Source organism: Orcinus orca, chromosome 13 (genome assembly GCF_937001465.1).
Source record: "Orcinus orca chromosome 13, mOrcOrc1.1, whole genome shotgun sequence".
In the NCBI taxonomy this organism is placed as follows: domain Eukaryota; kingdom Metazoa; phylum Chordata; class Mammalia; order Artiodactyla; family Delphinidae; genus Orcinus; species Orcinus orca.
Window position 1 is genome coordinate 53192582 of NC_064571.1, and position 16931 is coordinate 53209512.

The 16931-nt window shown below is 41.4% G+C and overlaps 1 protein-coding gene across 2 annotated transcripts in view; it reads left to right on the forward strand.

Moving 5' to 3' along the window:
- Positions 1-16931, forward strand: part of STPG4 (sperm-tail PG-rich repeat containing 4) — a 43404-nt gene that overhangs the window by 15513 nt on the left and 10960 nt on the right. For both annotated transcript variants that reach the window (XM_049695751.1, XM_049695750.1), the window contains exons 4-5: positions 1260-1324; positions 2115-2169. In XM_049695751.1, coding sequence (XP_049551708.1) covers positions 1260-1324; positions 2115-2169 — 120 coding nt within the window. The remainder of the gene's footprint in view (positions 1-1259; positions 1325-2114; positions 2170-16931) is intronic.

The following is a 16931-nucleotide window of genomic DNA, read 5'->3' on the forward strand; positions in this document are numbered from 1 at the left end:
TCTATTTTGTTCCATTAGTCTATGTGTCTGTTTTTATTCTGGTATCATACTGTTTTGATTACTGTAGCTCTGCAATATAGTTTGAAATCAGGAAGTGTGATCCCTCCAGCTTTGTTCTTCTTTCTCAAGATTGCTTTGACTATCTGGGGCTGTTTGTGGTTCCATACTGAATTTAGGATTGTTTCTTCTATATCTTTGAAAAAATGCTACTGGGATTTTGATAGGGATTGCACTGAATCTGTAGATTGCTTTGGATAATATGGATATTTTAACAATATTAATTCTTCTAATCCATAAACATGGGATATCTTTCCATTTATTTGTGTCTTCTTCAGTTTCTTTCATCAGTGTCTTATAGTTTTCAGTGTACAGATCTTCCATCTCCTTAGTTAAATTTATTCCTAAGTATTTTATGTTTTGATGCTATTTATTGTAAGTGAGACTGTTTTCTTAATTTCTTTTTCAGATACTTCATTGTTAGTGTATGGGAACTCAACTGATTTTTGTATGTTGTTTTTGTATCCTGCAACTTTACTGAATTTCCTTATTAGTTCAAACAGTTTTTTGGTGGAGTCTTTAGAGTTTTTTATATATAAGATTATGTCATTTGCAAACAGGGACAGTTTTACTTCTTCCTTTCCAATTTGGTTGCCTTTTATTTCTTCTTCTTGCCTAATTACTCTGGCTAGGACTTCCAGTACTATGTTGAATAGGAATGGAGACATAGGCACCCTTGTCCTGTTCCTGACCTTAGAGGAAAAGCTTTTAGCTTTTCACCATTGAGTATGTGATGTTAGCTGTTGGTCACCCAGTTGGGTTAATCTCTCCCTATCCCCGACATCTCCAATCTTTCTTTTAGTGTCGATTATAGTGTTTTATATTAGCATTGTTTATGTATTATGAGAACACTCCTGTATTCCCCACCATACCTAGCACAGTTCTTTACCAACAGAGCAGGCTCACTAATTGGTGATCAGTTGGGTTTGTTGAATCTAGTACATTTAAAATATGATTAATTGTACAGCATTTTTCTCCATACCACTGTAGGCATACTGTCATAATATTCACCATGAAAAGTGAATAGCTGTTGAGTGTTTTGAAACTCTACCTTTGAAAGTGTACCTTTTCCACTCTCAAAATAGAAAATAAATTATATAATGTTGTATGGTAATAAAATAAAGGATTATGAATGATAGATAATAAAGTGAGTTTGAGACCTGTATTAATCTATTATTGGTGTCCTTGTCCATTCTGTGTAGTCAGTTCAGCTTTCGCCAGGACAATACGAGCTAATTCCTGCACCAGTTCCCAAGCATGCTTCCAGGTAATTATATACTTATTAAATTGCTTTTACTAATTTCACTCATGCCTTTCTATTTACATGCTTAACCACCAACACTAATGACTTTTTTTTTTTTTTTTTGGCTGCGTTGGGTCTTCGTTGTTGTGTATGGGCTTCTCATTGCTGTGGCTTCTCTTGTGGAGCCTGGGCTCTAGGCGCATGGGCTCAGTAGTTGTGGTGCGTGGGCTCTAGGGCACACGGGCTTCAATAGTTGTGGTGCTCAGGCTTAGTTGCTCTGCGGCATGTGTGATATTCCAGGACCAGGGATCTAACCTGTGTCCCCTGCACTGGCAGATGGATTCTTAACCACTGCACCACCAGGGAAGTCCCAACACTAATGACTTTTAAACCTCATTTATGCCCATCGTATTAGATTAGCATTTTAAAAAATATTTATTATTTATTTATTTGGTTGCGCTGGGTCTTAGTTGCGGCTTACCGGCTCCTCAGTTGCAGCACATGGGCTCCTTAGTTGCGGCAGGTAGGCTCCTTAGTTGTGACTGGCGAGCTCGTTAGTTGTAACACGTGGGCTCCTTGTTGTGGTATGTGAACTCTTAGTTGTGGCATGCATGTGGGATCTAGTTCCCTGACCAGGGATCGAACCTGGGCCCCCTGCACTGGGAGCACAGAGTCCTATCCACTGTGCCACCAGGGAAGTCCCCAGATTAGCATTTTTAAATATTTAATGAGAGACAGGGAATATGTTAAAGATCCTCACATTAAAAAAAAATAAATTTAGAAGATCATATCTTTTTTTGTTTTTTTAATATAGGAGCTTTGTATTTCGTTCTACAGTTCAAAGGTTTCCAACAGGCTGCTTCACTCCTGTAAGTATGTTGGTAGACAATTAACTCATGATGAATTTGATGTTTAAAATATGCCATGATTCCTTTTTTTTTTTTTTTTGCGGTACGCGGGCCTCTCACTGTTGTGGCCTCTCCTGTTGCGGAGCCCAGGCTCCAGACGCGCAGGCTCAGCGGCCATGGCTCAAGGGCCCAGCCGCTCCGCGGCATGTGGGATCTTCCCGAACAGGGGCACGAACCCGTATCCCCTGCATCGGCAGGCAGACTCTCAACCACTGCGCCACCAGGGAAGCCGGAATTAAATACTTTTGAGACTATAAAACCAGGAGAAAATATATTAGCATATATCTAATTTTAGGATAAGGCTGATTTCTGAGATAACAGCAGTGGATGAATTGCAAAGGAAAAGAAGTCTTAGATTTGATTACATAGCATTTTGAATTTTTTGTACATCAGGGAACAAACTGTAAACAAAGTTATTAATAGGCAAATGTGAATTAGGAAAAGTATTTTCAACATACATGGCAGATAAATGGTTAATGGCCTTATCTGAAATTCTCTTGATGATTTATAGGAAAAACACCAATAGAAAAGTAAAACAGATGAAGGCAGTGAATAGACAATTCATAAAATAAGAAATTCAGATATCCAGTAAAGGTGAAAAAATTTTTATTTCACTAATACTTAAGTGTGAGAAACTAAAAAGCTAATTGAAAACCTCTGTATGTGGGTGGTGTGGTGGGCTAAATAATAGACCACAAAGATGTTCCCACGTCCTAATGCCCAGAACCTATAAATGTTACCAGATGGCAAAAACTTTGCAGATGTGAGTATGTTAGGCATCTTGAGATGGAAAAATTATCCCGGATTATCCAGTGGGCCCTAAATGCAGTCACAAATGTCCTTATAAAACAGAGGCAGAGGGAAATTTAAGAAAGGAGGAGAAAGCAATGTGACCAGGGAGGTGGAGATTTGAGTGATGCGGCCAAAAGCCAAGGAAGGCGGCACCACCAGAAGCTGGAAGAGGAAGGGAATGGATTCTAACAGCCTCCAGAGGGACCACAGGCCTCTCGACACCTTGATTTTAGCTCAGTGACATTGATTTGGGACTTCTGGCCTCTAGGACTATGAGAGAGTAAAATTCTGTTGTTTTAAGCCACCAACTTTCTGGTAATTTGTTATAGCAGCCACAGGAAACTAATACAGGTGGGGATTATTTCCAGGTGGATTTCACAGTAGACTGATACGATGAGGACTGGCTTTTCCTCTCTGTAGCTCATAAATGTTTGTATCTGTTAGGCTTTCTCTTTTGAACTTCTCAGTTGCTTCAGAATGACTCCTCAGCCTCCTGCCTAGGCTATCAGCTGGTTGCCAGTGTTCTGGTTACTGAGTGGGGGAACGGGCTGTGCTGGGGTGGTGGTGTCTCACCATTCATTGTGCAGAAGTTCTCTCTCTCTTTTTTAATTGAAGTATAGTTGATTTACAATATTTTGTTAGTTTCAGGTATACAGCAAAGTGATTCTGTTTTATATATATATATATATATATATATATTTTCAGATTATTTTCAGTTACAGGCTATTACAAGATATTGCATATAGTCCCTGTGCTATACAGTAAATCCTTGTTGCTTATCTGTTTTATGTGTAGTAGTTTATATCTATTAATCCCATACTCCTACTTTATCCTCCCCTCCACCTATGGTAACCATAAGTTTGTTTTCTATGTCTATTCCTGTTTTGTATATAGATTCCCTTGCATTATTTTTAAGATTCTACATGTGAGTGATATCGTATGGTATTTGTCTTTCTCTTTCTGACTTCACTTAGTATGATAATCTCTAGGTCCATCCATGTTGCTGCACATGGCAATATTTCATTCTTTTTTATGGCTGAGTAATATTCCATTGTATATATACATACCACATCTACTTTGTCCATTCATCTGTTGATGGGCATTTGAGTTGTCTCCATGTTTGCCTGTTGTAAATAGTGCTGCTATGAAAATTGGGGTGCATGTATCTTTTCAAATTAGAGTTTTCATGTTTTCCAGGTATGTGCTCAGAGATGAGGTTGCTGGATGGTATGGTAACTCTATTTTTAGTTTTTTAAGGAACCTCCGTACTGTTCTCCATAGTGGCTGCACAAATTTACATTCCTACCAACGGTGTAGGAGGATTCCCTTTTCTCCACATCCTCTCCAGCATTTGTTATTTGTAGACTTTTTAAAAAAATTTTTATTTATTTATTTATGGCTGTGTTGGTCTTCGTTTCTGTGCGAGGGCTTTCTCTCGTTGTGGCAAGCGGGGGCCACTCTTCATCGCGGTGCGTGGGCCTCTCACTGTCGCAGCCTCTCCTTTTGCAGAGCACAGGCTCCAGGCGCGTAGGCTCAGTAATTGTGGCTCATGGGCCCAGTTGCTCCGCGGCATGTGGGATCCTCCCAGACCAGGGCTCGAACCCGTGTCCCCTGCATTAGCAGGCAGACTCCCAACCACTGTGCCACCAGGGAAGCCCTATTTGTAGACTTTTTGATCATGGTCATTCCTACCAGTGTGAGGTGATACCTCATTGTAGTTTTGATTTGCAGCGATGCTGAACATCTTTTCATGTGCCTGTTGGCATGTGCCTGCCTATGTCTAGAAGTTCTCTTAATTCCTGTTTTCAGTAAAAGCCCCTGTCCTAACAGTGCCTGGGGCTCCTGGGTCCAGATCTCTGGCTCAGTCTCCCTGGAAATGAAAACCTCCGTCTCCTACAGGGATGAGGGAAGGGTAGCTACCTGACTGCTGGGAGTAGGTAGGTAGGGACCTGGGGAAAAGACACTCAGTCAATCTTCCTGCTTTCAGCCTCACCCTCACCTCCACCTCACAGGTGTCTAAAGCCTGAAATTTCTGAGCTGTTCTTAGATTCTGTGGAGCAAATCAGCCTGCTTCTCATCAGCAGGCCCTCTCCACATACTGGGCTTTAGCATTCTCCACGCTGCTACCTCAGGGACCACTCCTCCACACCGTTTCACATCTTCCCCAAACACATGATCTCTGTTGGCTGTTGTCTCTTCGCTTGGTTGTGTGTGTGTGTGTACAGGTGTATATGTCTGGGGGGAGATAGTTGTGCCTTTTTTATTTGATCGGGGAGGAATGGAGATAAATGCATGTGTTCAGTTCGCTTTGGCAGCAAGTAGTCAAGACATCAGTTTTTTTTCCCCCTCCACTGGCTGATATTGTATTTCCTTTGAAATGCATGTGTTAAATGAATGCCATGAGTTAATAATGATTTATTTACTACTAGTAAATGGACTCAGTTAAAATTAATTTGGTTTTAGTTCAGGTTAGGCATCCTGAAGGATGAGCAGCCTGGTATGTGAAATAGCACAAAGCAGTTGATTCTGACAGCTTTTGCCTTTGTTCTCGTTGCTTTACGGAGAAGTTTTTCGGATATCCTTATTCTGCCGTTTTCATTGATGTCACCTCATTCATCCCATTTTATAAATAAAAGTGATTCACAATTTGGAGCATCCTGTCCTTCAACCAAATGAAAAGAATACTTTCATGGAAAATGTTCTAAGACAAAGAAATAGCTCGGGGATGTGATTCATTTCTGTCCTAAACACACACTCCCGGAGCAGACTTGCGGGTTTGTTAGATCCGCAAACTTGTAAACGGCACAGAGCAAATGGCTTTGATCCCAACGGTAGGAGATGGTGGCACGCAGTGTGAGTGTGGTGAAGAAATGATGCTTGCTAGGAGGACATCATCCCAGACCTTCCGGAGATAAATGCATTAATCCTTAGGCCTTTATCTGGAAACTGATTTGATCACTTTTATCATTCAGTTTCCTTGTTCTAGATATTAACGTCATAGTCATAGAACTGTCAAGGACTCTTAGAACTAGAAGAAACTTAACTGTTCTGCTGGGGTCAGTTTTGATGATGGTGGTGACCATCATTCACTGGTTTTCTGGTGCCAGGCACAGTGCCCAGTGACTGACATACCCCGTATCATTTCATCCTTACTGCAGTGTGGGGAGGGTGCTATTTATCATCTCTCTTTGATAGGTTAGGAAATGGAAGGCAGTGGCCCAAGGTAGAGCCAGGACTTAGACCCAGTCTATGGTGACTCAGAACCTGAGCTGCACCGTGAGTGAGCTTGACCAAGTGACTTGCTTAATGTCTTTAGATGTGTACAGCTGATCTGGGGTCAAATCCAAATGGCAGACATTGTACCGTCTCTGGAGTCACGACTCCCCACTGATGACTGAGGCTTATTCATGGGGCCGGGTTGGCCTGCTTGACCCCGTTTGCAGTGGGATGAGTTCTGTCTCCTGCGAGGCCCACATGCCAGCCCGCCTACTGGGCCTTGATCATCGAAGATCCTTACGATGGAGGGCCGCAGCTTAGGCTCCCGCTGAGAGCCTTGCTACACTGGCTTTTCTTTTCTTTTTTTAACTTTTTATTTTAATAAATAAATTTATTTATTTATTTAATTTTTTAGCTGCGTTGGGTCTCCATTGCAGTGCGCGGGCTTTCCCTAGTTGCAGGGAGTGGGGGCTACTCTTCGTTGCGGTGCGCGGGCTTCTCAATGCGGTGGCTTCTCTTGTTGTGGAGCACGGGCTCTAGGCACGTGGGCTTCAGTAGTTGTGGCTCGCGGGCTCTAGAGCGCAGGCTCAGTAGTTGTGGCGCACGGGCTTAGTTGCTCCGCCGCACGTGGGATCTTCCTGGATCAGGGCTCAAACCCGCGTCCCCTGCATTGGCAGGCGGATTCTTAACCACTGCGCCACCAGGGAAGCCCTAAAAAATTTTTTATTGAAGTATAGTTTATTTACTATGTTGTATTAGTTTCAGGGGTACAGCAAAGTGATTCAGTTATACGTACACACATATATATACATATATATATTCTTTTTCAGATTGTTTTCCATTGTAGGTTATTATAAAATATTGAGTATAGTTTTCTGTGTTATACAGTAGGTTCTTATTTATTTTTTTTTGCGGTACGCGGGCCTCTCACTGTTGTGGCCTCTCCCGTTGCGGAGCACAGGCTCCGGACGCGCAGGCTCAGCGGCCATGGCTCACGGGCCCAGCCGCTCCGCGGCATGTGGGATCTTCCCGGACCAGGGCACGAACCCGTGTCCCCTGCATCGGCAGGCGGACTCTCAACCACTGCGCCACCAGGGAAGCCCCAGTAGGTTCTTATTGGTTATCTATTTTATATATCTATTTTATAGTGTATATATGTTAATCCTAAATTCCTAAAGGACATTTTCAAACATGTAAAACTTCATAAGAATTACCTCCAAGATACCCTTTTTAAAGATGCCATTGGTGATAAAATACAGCAAAACAAAGGAGTAATCCAGAAAGAGTAAGGGATGGGATCCAGGAGAAAGTGGATCCAATTTGGGAAAGTAGTTAAAAGATGTCCCAAGTGGACCACTGTACAGCAGGCTGAGAGAGAAACCAATCCACATTTGAGAAAGAAACAAAAGAACTCCAGAGGAATGTTTCTAAGGAAAAAGGGACTCAAAAACAGCTGATGTGATGGGAAAATTTAAGAAAGTATGTATAGCAAAGTGTGCAAGTGAAAAAACAAGGCACTACTCCTTTATTTTACAAGGCACTACTCCTTTATTTTACTCCAGGTAAAATAAAAGACGGTGCAAGACAAGAAATCATATTATATAACTTGACTCTGCAAGGAATAATATTTATTTAGTAAACATTGGTTAGTGATTTAAAATGCTATTTTGAGTGGATGGGGAGGGAGAAATAGTGGATAGAGCAAGAGAGCCATATCTTCATTTATTCCAGGACGTCACCAAGAGATAATTTCTAAAATATAAATTAAAGAATAACAATATGAACATATTATTTAGTGATAAGGAAATAACTTCCAGAAGAACAACTAAGAGTTAAAAATAGCTGTCTTAGGCTCTCTAGAGCCTGCTCAGACATGTGTGCCTAAGACATATGTGGAAAAGATGTTTCTAAGAGTGCTAGTTGCCTAAAAGAATCAGAATAGTATCATTTCAGTGAACGAACTGTGTTCACCATCCTGTGCTGCATGTTATACACTCTTAAAAACAAAACCCATTAGGGAATGAAATTGGAGAGGGATGAGACCAAAGACTTCTGTTTTTCATTATAAGGCTTTTGGTTCCAGTTGATTTTTAAAACGATTTTTATCTATAAACTGAATAAAATATCTTAAAATTTAAGTAAAAATATATTTAAAAATTTAAGTTAGAATAAAAATGAGTGAATAAAATTTGGAAAATATAGAAAATTATATTTTTAAAATTTCCTATTACTCATAAGCAACCAATAATGTTAAGTAATTTTCTCCCTTTTTTTCTGTGCAGTTTTAAAAACATACTTGTGATTATGGTACACTACAATTTTATATCCTTTTTTTCAATTAGCGTAGGTACCACTTTCATGTTATTAGAAATCCTGTTAAACTTTCTTTTTACTGGGTAAATAATCAAGTTATCACATCTCAGTTTATTCACCCATTCTCCTGTTGATGATTAACCTCGTTTTCAATTATTCCTTATACAGGAGTCTTCATTATCTAAGTATAACTTAACCCACAAAAAAGACCTATTAAGGTGAACCTACTTGAAATGGAATCAAAATATCAGAGTAATCAATAAAGTTATTGAACTTTACTGAAAAAGAGTTAAACTAAATGAACCTATCTATGAAACAGAAACAGACTCACAGACATAGAGAACAGGCTTGTGGTTGCCAAGGAGGGGGGCGGTGGGGGCAGGATGGATTGAGAGTTTGGGGTTAGCAGATGCAAACTATTATATATATAAAATGGATAAACAACAAGGTCCTACTGTAGAGCACAGGGAACTATATTCAATATCCTGTGATAAACCATAATGGAAAATAATTTTTAAAAGAATGTATATATGTACATATAACTGAATCGCTTGGCTGTACAGCAAAAATTAACACATTGTAAATAAATCATACTTCAATTAAAAAAAGTTAAACGAAAAATCATGAAAATATAACTGCAACTATGTACTAAATCATATTAAAAAAGGAAATTGTGTTGATTTTAGTTTATTTTTTCTGACAGTATTTTATGATAGCATAGTGACATCCTTCATTTCATATTTGACATTCTAATGAAATCATAAAGAACAAATTTTAGAAAAAAATATTTGAAGGTTCATCAGTTTTCCCAAGGGTGTCTTCTTTGATATTGTAAATCATTCTTTACTGGAGTGCCAATAATGTCACAATCCTTGTCCAGCTTTTCTTCTTTCTTTTTAGCTGATCTAACTTTGCTGGAACCTCACTGGTCAATCAAAGACTGTTCGTGTGATTTAGGCGCTTCATTACTTACATCAACTTCACGAAATCTTGCATTATTTGGTAAAATTTGCATTTTCATGTGAAGTGGATTTGCATTTTATTTGCAGTGTGTTGTTGAATATTTAATGAGGGAGAGAAACTGACTCACAAAGAACCTCACCTATCTGCGGTGGTGGATGCTAGTGTTAAGCTGGGAGGGATATTTGAATAGGATATACTTTTATTAGTGGTCAGCTCTTTGGAGAATTCTTTTGTGCTATGACAAATTCTGTCTACATTCACAGCTTTGTTATGCAAGGACAATGGTGCTGAATACATAGATCAAAAGACTAATGCTATGATAAGACAACGCATAAAGTCTTTTCTAAACTTGGGAATCATTTTTTATAGATCATCACAAATAGGATTTACTAGAGTAGAGATTATATACAGGTTCTTGATCTGTTTAAAAAAGTAGTACATTAATTTATATATCTCCACTGGCAATCAAGAGAGTACCGGGGGACTTCCCAGGTGGCACAGTGGTTAAGAATCTGCCTGCCAGTGCAGGGGATGTGGGTTCAAACCCTGGTCCGGGAAGCTTCCACATGCTGCGGAGCAGCTAAGCCCGTGTGCCACAACTACTGAGCCTGTACTCTAGAGCCCGCGAGCCACAACTACTGAGCCTGCATGCCACAACTACTGAAGCCCGCGTGCCTAGAGCCCGTGCTTCTCAACAAGAGAAGCCACCACAATGAGAAGCCTGCGCACTGCAACAGAGTAGCCCCTGCTCTCCACAACTAGAGAAAAGCCCGCTTACAGCAATGAAGACCCAATGCAGCCAAAAATAAATAAATAGATAGATAGATAGATAGATTAACAAAAGAGAGTACCGGGACTTCCCTGGTGGTCCAGTGGTTGAGACGCTGTGCTCCCAATGCAGGGGAACTAAGATCTCATGTGCCACAGAGCTCGGCCAAAAAAAAAAAAAAGTGCCTATTTCACAAAATTTTTATAAATCTTGTTTATCGTTGTTAATTTGATGGCAAAAGAATGATATCTCATTATTTTAATCTGTAGGATCGGAGGCTACACATTCTAATTATTTGTTAGCCAGTTCCTTGTGGCCCTTCTTGCATACTTTCCGGCCACATTCTTTACCCAGCTATCTATTGGGTGGAGCTTTAACATTCTTTTTTGTTGATTTGTATAAACTCTATAGTGAAGAGACATTAGCAGTTCTATTTGTGGAAGTTTTTCAGGGATTTTTGCCTTTTACTTTGTGCTTTTTTATATACAGAAGTTTAAAATGTAAAATTTTTTTTTTAAGTTTTTTTGATATGGACCATTTTTAAAGCTTTCATTGAATTTGTTACAACATTTCTTCTGTTCTTTGTTTTGGTTTTTTGGCTGCGAGGCATGTGGCATCTTAGCTCCCTGACCAGGGATGGAACCCACACCTCCTGCATTGGAAGGCGAAGTCTTAACCACTAGACTGCCAGGGAAGTCCCTAAAATGTAAAATGTTTATGTCATCAAATTAGAGGGTTTGTAATCACCTTCTGGAATGTAAGATCCTTCAAAGAAGGGGCTGTCTTATTCAATGGTGCTGCAAGGTCCCCAGCACCTAGGACAGTGCTCCAAAAATGTGTTGAATGAATGAATGAAACCTATGTATCCTTTCCTTTTCCAAATTTCCAATTTTCCATTCCTTTTGTATGTATCCTTTCCACCACTTAAAAAATTCTCTCCAGCGACATGACGTCACTTTAATTTTCTTTGGTTTTTTTTTTTGGCATTTTGGTTGTTTTTTAACCAACTTGTCACTCTTTAATTCTTCTGAAATGCATTTTGTGTAAGGTCACAGTGCCACTTGAGCCCTGTTGATTTAGGACAGGTTGCCTCACCGTTGGTATACATGAAACCTACGATCACCAGAAATCTGACCTGTAGATCAGGTGCAATGGAGTACGACAACCTATAGACATTCACCAAGTCACTTTAAACCCTTTAGGGAATGAGGCAGGTTATAAAAGATGGATACATACAGGTGTGTATCTCTTCCTTCTTTCTTTCCATCATCTGTGAAAATGAGCTCATTGAAATGTGTTAATCATTTATGCCTAGAATCTCCAGGAGCAGCCTATCAAAAAATGAGTGGATGGGGGCTTCCCTGGTGGCGCAGTGGTTGAGAGTCCGCCTGCCGATGCAGGGGACACGGGTTCGTGCCCCGGTCCGGGAAGATCCCACATGCCGCGGAGCGGCTGGGCCCGTGAGCGCATGGCTGCTGGGCCTGCGCATCCGGAGCCTGTGCTCCGCAACGGGAGAGGCCCGCGTACCGCAAAAAAAAAAAAAAAAAAAAGAGTGGATGACCATGTGAAGGCATGGCAGATTACTACACCATTTTTTAGTTGTAAAAAGTACAGTAACTTGGAATTTGAAAATCCTCTAGGGTCTTATGTGCCTGAAGGCCCCTCCATGTGGATGAGCCATTATCACTTGTTAAAAAGATGCAGGCTTCTTGTTTATGTCAAGGATTCCATTGATGAATTACACTTTGTCCCAAGGTGTAGGTGGCTCTCAGGAGCAGCAGTTGGGAAGGAATTTGTCTGGTTGGAAGATGGTTTCTAATCTTCAGATTACCAATGTAAGGTTGCATACTTATTGGCTATTTCTGTTATTGTTGAAATAATAATAATAATTGATTATGGATCAGCATAATTGTTTTGTCCATAGGAAAGACTGTGAAGAGTGTTTATGTGAGCATTTTGGGATAGACACCAGAAGATATGTTCTACCAAAAGTAAAAAGGGCCCTTTTTTACCCACAGAAAAGAATTGTATTGGAAAATTCTGCCAGCCACCATTCCCTTTTTTTTTTTTTTGCGGTACGCGGGCGTCTCACTGTTGTGGCCTCTCCCGTTGTGGAGCACAGGCTCCGTATGCGCAGGCTCAGCGGTCATGGCTCATGGGCCCAGCTGCCCTGCGGCATGTAGGATCTTCCCGGACCGGGGCACGAACCCGTGTCCCCTGCATTGGCAGGCAGACTCTCAACCACTGCGCCACCAGGGAAGCCCCACCATTCCCTTTTAGCACTTTGATAATAATGACCAAGGCCCTCAAATCCCCAGACCCAAAGGCACAGTTCCCTCATAGCAGGATTTTTTTTAAAGAGTAGAAAAACGAACTGCAACAAATCCCAGTCATTCTTTTTTTTTTTTTTTTATCTTTGTGGTACACAGGCCTCTCACTGTTGTGGCCTCTCCCGTTGCGGAGCACAGGCTCCGGACGCGTAGGCTCAGCAGCCACGGCTCATGGGTGCAGCCACTCTGTGGCATGTGGGATCCTCCCGGACCGGGGCACGAACCCGTGTCCCCTGCATTGGCAGGCGGACTCTCAACCACTGCGCCACCAGGGAAGCCCCCTAGTCATTCTTATCCAAGCAAAGTGGACAAAGTAAAACTTGTCATTTTTGGTTTCTCTTCCCCTCATTCCTCCCTTTAATTTTAGCTTTTATAAATGACTCAAATTAATCTCTTGACCTACAAAAAAATTGCATGAATTTTGTTCCCTCCTGAATGCATTTCAAAATTCAGGCATTAAGGATAGCAGATATTCTGCACAACTACTTTGAACATATAGGGGACACTGATGACTTTATTTAATACTCCCATTAAAGTGAGGAGGAGTGAGGAAGATTTTTGTTTTTCTAAATCTTTTTCCCCCAATATCTACTTGGACCATAACATCAGTGCTTTTCTTGTCTCTTGCTGGTGGGAGTATGTATTGAGCTATTAAAACTGTTTCTGTTAGCCCACTAATTCCATTGTGTGAAAACCCTCATAAAGTAATAATTTATATACAGTAATATTAATCTATACAAAGAATATCATCAAGGGATTATTTATAATAGCAAGATAACAATAGCAACAATCTTGTATTCAGGAGAAGGATATAATTTTAAAAGAATATTATATGGGCTTCCCTGGTGGCGCAGTGGTTGAGAGTCCGCCTGCCGTTGCAGGGGACACGGGTTCGTGCCCCGGTCCAGGAAGATCCCACATGCCGCAGAGTGGCTGGGCCCGTGAGCCATGGCCGCTGAGCCTGCACGTCCGAAGCCTGTGCTCCACAACGGGAGAGGCCACAACAGTGAGAGGCCCGCGTACCGTAAAAAAAAAAAAAAAGAATATTACATATCTACACAAAGGAATATTTTACAGCTATTAAAACAATTATTGTTAAAATTTATAAAATAGTACCAAAAATATTTATGATCTAATGCATAGTGAGAAAATGCAAGATACATGTTGGTATGTCTCTCATGATTAAAATAATGTAAAAAAATTATGTGTATGAAAAAACAGGAAATGCACCAAAATGCTTTTAGTTTCTATGCTGAGGTGTTATGATTAAGGGTGGTTGTTTGCTTCCTTTCTCTCTTTTGCATTGCTTTTATAATTTTTCAAAATATAATTTTTAAAAGTCAGAAAAATGATAGTTTGAAGAAAAGAGCCATGGAAATGGTCAACATAAAAATATTTTGTTACTCTAATAAAAATAGTGCCATTACTACTACTTAATTAGGACTCAGTCATTCATATGATTTGGGGCTTCCAACAGTGATTCGCTGAGCAGGTTCTTTTCAGTGATTCCTTCTCACAGTTGTACATAAAGTGAAAAAATGAGACATACGCATCTTTCCTGACAGTAGGAATAAAATCTTACAATGTCAAATGAAAAAATGGGTTTCTTTTATTTGATATTAGAAGTGTTTCAAGATGTTTCTGTATTTCTTAAAACCAGACAAGCCTATAAAAAATAAGGAAAGGGGCTTCCCTGGCGGTGCAGTGGTTGAGAGTCCACCTGCCGATGCAGGGGACGCGGATTCGTGCCCCGGTCTGGGAAGATCCCACATGCCGCGGAGCGGCTGGGTCCGTGAACCATGGCTCCTGAGCCTGAGTGTCCGGAGCCTGTGCTCCTCAACGGGAGAGGCCACAACAGTGAGAGGCCCGCGTACCGCAAAAAAAAAAAAAAAAAAAAAATAAGGAAAGGATCAGATAAACAGGGAAGAGTCCGTACAGACACAAATGAGCGTTATGGGATTTATCAGTTTTAGTCGCATTTGATAGAAGTTTGAAAAGGGGATAGCAGATCCATGGCATACTCCCTGCATTAAAATTAGCGTTATGGAAGAATGCTGAATCATTTCAGTTATTTCTGCATTTAAGGAATTACTTCAATTAAAAACTAAGCTGCTAGTTTAAAATTCCTTGAGGAGCAGAAAAGTAATTAGTAAACATGGTCACATTGAAAAAAAGCCAAATGGACGTCTGACTGAAAGGAATCTGAAAGTTTAGATGAGTGAAACAGGTCCCAGTGTCAGTCTCCTCAAAGATGAGTTCGCTTGTAGGTAACGTTTTTGGAACGATATAACCTTTCAAATGTAACTACAGATGTACTAGGGTTTTTAAGAAGTATGGGGCTTCAGAGGTATCATCAATTCTTAATTTCAAATGTGAATAACTTTTGGCCCCTGCCAGGTTTGTTGCTACTCCACCCACCAGCAGGCATGTCTCCTTTCTCTGAACCTGTAGACCGATAGTTACAGAATTCTAGAATTTCCCAAGTTGGATACATCCTGCCACATGCCTCCTCCTGAATTCCCACAGAGGCAGCTCTAGCTCCTCTCTTTGCCCACCACCACACAGGGTTCCACCCTCCTTGCTGGGGCGTCTGTTTTATTTTGGGCAGTGTGGTCCAGCTATCACACCCATCCACCACACCAAATTTGGGGGAGATCATTTTTACCACCACGTCTAGTAATTTCAGTTTATGTTGCATATTTCTTATGTTTTACATGTGTATATATAGACATTTGGGGCCATACATTTTATCTCTGACCTTTTCTCTTTTCAAGTATGATTCGTTGAAAGTTGTTTGCGCCTAGGATCAGTAGGGACGGACTGTGTGCTCTTTCTAGGTTCCCTTTAGCTTTATGATTTTAAAGGAAAATAGCGTAGAACTAAGTACTGATACCTCCCAGCGCTGAGAAGCAAGGTCAGTCACTGGTTCTGGCTTCTGCAGCTGCTAAGTCATTTGTTTCTAACCCCACTGAGCCTCACTTATTTGTCTGTTAAGTGGAGGTAATAGCATTTCCTCCACGGGGCTGTTGTGAGCATCAAATGAGAGGGTATGTGAATGAAGGCTGGGAGCTAGAGATGGTGGCAGGGGTGGGGTAGCCCTCTGGCCATGCAGAAGGTCCTTGGGAGCTCGCGTGGGCAGTGGTGGAGACTGCCTGCTAAGTCTGCTTCAGACCAGGCTGGAGAGGTGCCCTGGATGACCAGCACACCTGCCTGCAAACGAGAAGACTCCAGGAAACTGAGGACTCGTAGATTGGACATACATAGGTGACATTTGACAGTTTACATCTGCAATTAAATCGTAAAACCGTTCTTAGTGTTAATACACGTATGAAAAAACAACAAAGTGGTAACAACTGTCACAAGCAAATTGAATTTCAGGTCCCTAACCCTATTTTTTGACAGGAGCCTATGCACTTTTTTATTTTATTCCTGTGATGCTGTGATTTTGTCCCAACAGGGTTAGAATAAACAGTATCCTCCTTTCAGGCTTGCCCTGAGGCCCTGCCCCTTTTGATGTTCCCTAATCCTTTTTTTTTTTTTTTTGTGGTACGCGGGCCTCTCACTGTTGTGGCCTCTCCCGTTGCAGAGCACAGGCTCCGGACACGCGGGCTCAGCGGCCATGGATCACGGGCCCAGCCGCTCCGCGGCATGTGGGATCTTCCCAGCCCGGGGCACGAACCCGTGTCCCCTGCATCGGCAGGCAGACTCCCAACCACTGCGCCACCAGGGAAGCCCCCCATTACTTCTTCTTACACAGACCCTTCCTCCAGCCTTTTTGCCCTGCAAACTCCTCCTCCTCCTTGTTCTTTTGGTCTTAGCTCAAATGTACTTCTTTAAAGAGCTTCTCAGGCCCCTCAGGCCAGGTCAGTGTACCCTCTTACATGCTCTCGTGGCACCATATATGTCCTCTGTGTGATACTCCACACATTCATCATATTTTTGTAAGGTAGACATTCCCTACTGGAATGTAAACCCCATGAGAGTTGGAAACATGCCTACCTTGTCAATTAAGACTGAGTTCTGCTGCCACTAACAGAGCCCACGGGTAACAATATTAGAAACAAGATAGGAACTTATTTCTCTCTTATATAAAATACCTGCAGTAGGCAGTTTAGGGCTGGTGTGGTAGTTCTGCAGCCTCAGATTTCTGTGTGCTGCTCTGCTAAGCATTGCTTCCACACCCATGGTCCCAGAGAGCTGAGAACATGGGACCAGCTAGCAGGCAGGAGGGCAGGGAAGATGGATGAGCTGCCCCCTCCTTTAGGATGCTCCTTAGAATTTGCATACACCTCTTCTACACACACCAAAAACTCATAGGATTTGGGAGGACATAATTCAAT